The sequence below is a fragment of the Salvelinus fontinalis genome, chromosome 13, assembly GCF_029448725.1.
Source record: "Salvelinus fontinalis isolate EN_2023a chromosome 13, ASM2944872v1, whole genome shotgun sequence".
In the NCBI taxonomy this organism is placed as follows: domain Eukaryota; kingdom Metazoa; phylum Chordata; class Actinopteri; order Salmoniformes; family Salmonidae; genus Salvelinus; species Salvelinus fontinalis.
Window position 1 is genome coordinate 20,548,195 of NC_074677.1, and position 5,321 is coordinate 20,553,515.

Genomic DNA, 5,321 nt, shown 5'->3' on the forward strand with positions numbered 1-5,321 from the left:
TCATAATATACTATTCCTTAAGGGTAAAAGTTAAAAAATAAGAATGTGCCACATGTGTCAGTAGGACTGAAGTAATACCAGTCTAATAACCTTTGTAATAGTTGTTATGGGACATGCTAGGAGTCCTATGATAATATAGTTCCAACATATGCTACAATATTTAATATGAAATTGTATTTCAATTAAAATTTGCCCATTCTCTTATGAAAACTAAAATAAAAATATATTTTTACATCATTTTATTAATAAATATTCTCCAACAAATATGAGGAAACATAGGATATAAATAAGAAACCATTTGTGTGATACATATGCTATTATCGTACAAAAGGAATACATTAAAATGGCCCATAGATCATAAAATATAATAACATAATTATTATTGATGCTTTGTCACATTTACTTATTGATTAAGAGCACATTGTTCAAAGTGAATTGAGGTGATTGATTGCTGTGACATGGTCATTGTTGACTTTTCCTGTCTTCTGCCTTTACATGGTGGTGTTGTCAACAGGCCGAGGCAGAAAATATATGGCCTTCTGGCCTATGTGTGTCCTTTGGCCAGCTTTAGGCTGCCCGTTCCTCTTGAGCCCCAGGAACCAGTCTTTGGCCTGGTACTTCTGAGACCTGTATGTGTTGTAATGGTTCTCTTCCATCTTCTCCAGGAAGTAACACTCATCCTTCAGAGTTTTCTGGAATAAATAAAGTTAGATTAAGAACATTTAGGGGTGGTTTCCTGGACACAGATTACACCTAGTCCTGGACAAAAAGTATGCTCAATGGAGATTTTCTGTGTCCGGAAACCTAGCCTCTAATCATTATAATAAATTAAGACTTTGACTTCAAGATACAATGAATGAAGACTTTGACTTGAAGATAAGAAACCCAAAGCAACCCCTTCTGATACATCTGTTTGGTTGATGTTTCTCATCTCTTGATGATTGTGATTTCCCCCAGGGTAATGGATTACTCATAATAATTCTTAGGTTAGTTAGGCTACATGATCAAATTGTCTAGCTCAAAGAGGTGAAAGCTATACTGTAGTTTTCCATCTGGGTTTTTGATTAGGAACTGTTTAATTTTATACAGAATTTGATACAGTCATTTCCAAAGTGTTGCTAGGAGAGACTCACCGATCCATAGAGATGACCATCTTTGTCCATGGCCAGGTAACGGCCCGTCTCATGGCCCTTGATGGCCACCACACCAACACTCACTGCTTTTACCTTCAGGATGTCTAGAGCACAAATACACATGCTGGTGTCAAAATTAGGGGCTGATTGTAGTGGTAGTTGGCGTCAGGTTGTCCCTAAAGCCTATCATGAGAACATTATTAGAAAGGTGTGAGAATGAGACTGCTCCCTCTAATACTTCACAAAAGTGATATTGTTTCTCAATGATATAAATAAACGTATTCAACTATGTATTATTTCTGAGGTAAGTAGCTGATATGGCTATAGGCTATTCTAAATAACTGTAAACGTAAGGTATTAGTAGGCCTATGCTCCTCTACATGTCAACACCAAACTAAAGCCTGAAGAAGGCACAGTGATGCCGCCACATTGGTGGTTCACCAATTAATTACTGGGAGCTTAAAAATATAAACGCAACGTGCAACAATTTCAACGATATTGCTGAATTACAGTTCATATAAGGAAATCAGTCAACTGAAATGCGGTTGTGAGGCCGGTTGGACGTACTGCCTAATTCTCTAAAACGACGTTGGAGGTCGAGAAATTAACATTAAATTCTCTGGCAACAACTCTGGTGGACATTCCTGCAGTCAGCATGCCAATTGCATGCTCCCTCAAATGGTGAAACACTTGAGCCATTTTTGTGTTGTGTGACAAAACTGCACATTTTAAAGTGGCCTTTATATTGTCCCCAGCATAAGGTGCACCTGTATAATGATCATGCTGTTTAATCAACTTCTCAATATGCCACACATTTCAGGTGGATGGATTATCTTGACAAAATATAAAATGCTCACTAACAGGGATATAAACAAATTTGTGCACAAAATTTGAGAGAAATATGCTTTTTGTTCATATGAAAATTTTCGGGGATCTTTTATTTCAGCTCATGAAACATGGGACCAGCCAGTGGCGGATTTAGGTATAGGTGACATGGGCAGCCGCCCAACGTGTTTTGTTGTTGGAATGGTGACATTTGTGCATCGGTTTTCTATCGCTCATTTGGACGTCACGTTAATGATATCATGTCACCGTGTGGGACTGTGGGTCAATTAACCTTGTCGGAGTTTCTATTCTATTTCGTGAGCTAGGCAGGCTACTGTCTGGGAAGATCTCCCACTCAGAAGTATGAGATGGGGAGGGGGCGGGGGTAGGTTGACCTCAGGTCTCCCCACTGGAAACCCCAGGTGGGGGGGGGGGGGCGGGGAATCTATCAAATAGTGCACTTCTAACTTTGTACAGTACTAACGCAATTAGTAAAATCAGTCACACTATGAAATGCTACCAAATAAACCACAATTCATCCATAATACTTTGAATATATAGTTTCATAGACATATTGTTGCATTTTTTTCTGGTTTATGCGAAATCGTTAAGAATAATATAAAACCAGTCTGCACACCACCAAGGTGAATTGGTTTAGTCTTGACTCTTGGTTGACGGTGTTGGGGGATGGGTAATGTATTGATGCTCGAGTGCCAAATCAACATTTGTCTTTGTTACTTCTTTTTGATATTTATGAGTCTTATTTTTGTATATATTTTTAAATGTTATGATTATTTATTTGTGTTGGGGAAATTCGCCAGGGAGCCGTACAAGCTAGAACCGCCACTGGGACCAGCACTTTACATGTTGCGTTTATATTTTTGTTCAGTGTATAAAGTGTGCGACTCTTTATTTATGTTTATAGCCTACAATACCAAAACGTAACTAAACATTCATCATATGTTTATTTAACTGTGTATTATAGTTCAGAATATCGAATACCTCCCAAAAACAATTCTTACCATCTTTATTTTCATCTCTGCTGCCCGCGACAGTCCCATCCGGTAGAATCTGCAGATGATGTCCTCCGTTCATACAGTAGAGCCGTATGAGAGGTCTGTAGTTTTGCTGTGTCGTTGGCCCCATGGAAAGCACAGTAATTTCTCCCTCTGACATTCTGTAGAGTCCCTCTGGACGAGATGTGCCTGCTAAATGCCCCTGTGGCTGGACAAAGTCACGGGACAATTGTTGATTCTGGTGTCACTGGAAGTGTGGGATATGCGCGCTCGTTTTTTTCAAGGAAGAGAAAAAAGGTAACTAATGCGGGATAAGAACGCCTTATAATTTGATTACGAGAAAAGCCGATTGCCTTACATGGACCTCCGGTTTGCGTATGAAATGGTGCATGAATCAGATTGCGTTGCAGGCCAAGCAAATCGCCACATGTGCAGACCTGTTTGCTTTCATTGTTTAAAGTAATGTGATTCAATTCACATGGATATCAGTTGCAGATGGCAGTGAAATCATATTACAAATGTTTAAACACATCACTAATATTAGAAAGCAAGTCATTCAGAGAAAAGTATATTTATATTAGACTATGTTTGTACACAAATAAAATAGGACCTCTCTAAAATGACAGAAAACAGTCCTAAATCTTTATAGCATATCAATATCTCTGTTTGCAGCCATAATGTAAAGTGCACAGCCACATGCAATCAGTCTATGCCCAGCTGTTTGGCTCCAAGGTCACCTATCAATCACTCTAATCAGTCAAACAAGCAACAACAACAAAAATCCTTTTGAGAATGACTAATCCCTGATCAAATCATTTCCTGGTCTGGATTAGTAGGCAGCACAGTCACGTTCACCCAAAAAATGGAGATGACTTTCAGTGAAAATCTTCCTAATCTTATGCCTTGGAAAAAGAGCCCCGTGCAGCTGTCATGGAGCCTGTGCCTGGCCTTTTTAGATTGAAAGCAGAACGGTAGCCAGTGGTAGCCTGTTATCATTAGCATACACAGGCTTAGCCAGACTCCACATCCGGAATGTCTTGGAAATCATTCTGGCCTTGGTTCAGAACAAAAAGCCACAGGAGGAAAGCTAGGCCTTCCCACATAGAGACTATTTTTCCAAGCAGCAGCAGTAGAAGGAACAGCAGTAGTCACTCATTGTATTACTGGAAGTGGAACTGTTACTGTAGTGCCAGACAAGTTCCGGAGAACACCAGGACAAACCCCTGGGTGCGAATGACGTCCAGCAACTGGCTGAGAGTGGGTGGGACCGGAACCGACCAAGACAGAACTTACCTGTGACAACGCCATGTTACAATGCCCCAGATGAACCAGCATGTCCGCCCTGTCGCTTCTTCCTGAGTGTGAATTGGATGAGTCTCTCGGCGTCTGTGTGTCAGGCCTCCTGTGGAAGTGGGTCTCCTGGGAAAACTGGCCCTTGTGGTGCAGTGGCTGCCTGGGTGACTCTGTCTGTATTTGTACTCCGTCAATCATCCAGGAGCCACCCAGCGTCACCAGATCCATTTCAGCAGGCCGTTGTCAGGGCTATATTTAAACCACTAGCTCAGGGAGTGACGTGGGTCCCTGGCCTGCACCGGGAAGTGAGCAGGCTGCCTATGATATGATACATTCCTATTGGGTCTCCTGGAGACATAAGAGAAAAACGTCACATTAACAAGATGAATGTGAATTAAAACAGGAAGTGAGTGAGCAACACCTTTATAATAAAGTGTTACACCATAACTCCCTACATGACATCTCAGTAAGAGAAAAGCAAAGCTCTTGTTAACTACTCTCTGGTTCTATTTTTACTGTGGTAGGCAAGGCAAGGCAAGTGAGTGTTGCTGTAGAGCCACACTGTCAAAAACATAGAAAGTGCAGGCTAAATGAATAATTCACTCTGCCTCATGTGGACTGCTGTTTTTAGTCTTCAAGGCCACTTTCCCAAACTGTTGCCATCCAATAATTCATACACTACATCAGCATGTTCAATCATTTATAATACAGGCTAAGTGAAATAATGTTGAAAATACATCAGGTAACTTTAACATTCATTGGAGGCAGGACACATGGAGTATACCCAGACATCATTCATTTCAACAGTCGTGGCGGTGTATCATCACATTGTTGATTAGCTTGGTTAAAGAAGGATATTTCTTTGTGAGATGTGAACTTTAAACATAGTGATCATTGCATGTTATTAAGAACACACACACACCTGACCTACTTATCCCTTACCTATTCATTTTTCACAGCAATTTGAAAGTCCCGGATTTGACAGGCCTCTTGTAGCACTTGCTTTAACCAGGAGATGGCAGACAAGACCACCAATAAAATATTATACGCTCTC

The 5,321-nt window shown here is 40.6% G+C and overlaps 1 protein-coding gene across 1 annotated transcript; it reads right to left on the reverse strand.

The window, feature by feature from the left end:
• Positions 1-224: 224 nt before the first annotated feature.
• Positions 225-4,528, reverse strand: LOC129868229 (putative fibroblast growth factor 1). Its single transcript, XM_055942020.1, has 4 exons — positions 4,268-4,528; positions 2,981-3,182; positions 1,134-1,237; positions 225-692 (listed from the first exon to the last, which is right to left on the reverse strand). Exons 1-4 carry the CDS (start codon positions 4,493-4,495, stop codon positions 492-494), a joined length of 735 nt encoding a protein of 244 aa, XP_055797995.1. The 5' UTR covers positions 4,496-4,528; the 3' UTR covers positions 225-491.
• Between the last annotated feature and the right edge of the window lie 793 nt (positions 4,529-5,321).

Excerpts from the sequence above, each read along its gene's own strand:
- LOC129868229 (XM_055942020.1), bottom strand. The coding sequence starts at position 4,495 with ATGGATCTGGTGACGCTGGGTGGCTCCTGGATGATTGACGGAGTACAA. Across the intron at positions 1,238-2,980 it reads CAGAGATGAAAATAAAGATG|ACATCCTGAAGGTAAAAGCA; the intron begins GTAAGAATTGTT and ends TTTGTGCTCTAG. Across the intron at positions 693-1,133 it reads ATGGTCATCTCTATGGATCG|AAAACTCTGAAGGATGAGTG; the intron begins GTGAGTCTCTCC and ends TATTTATTCCAG.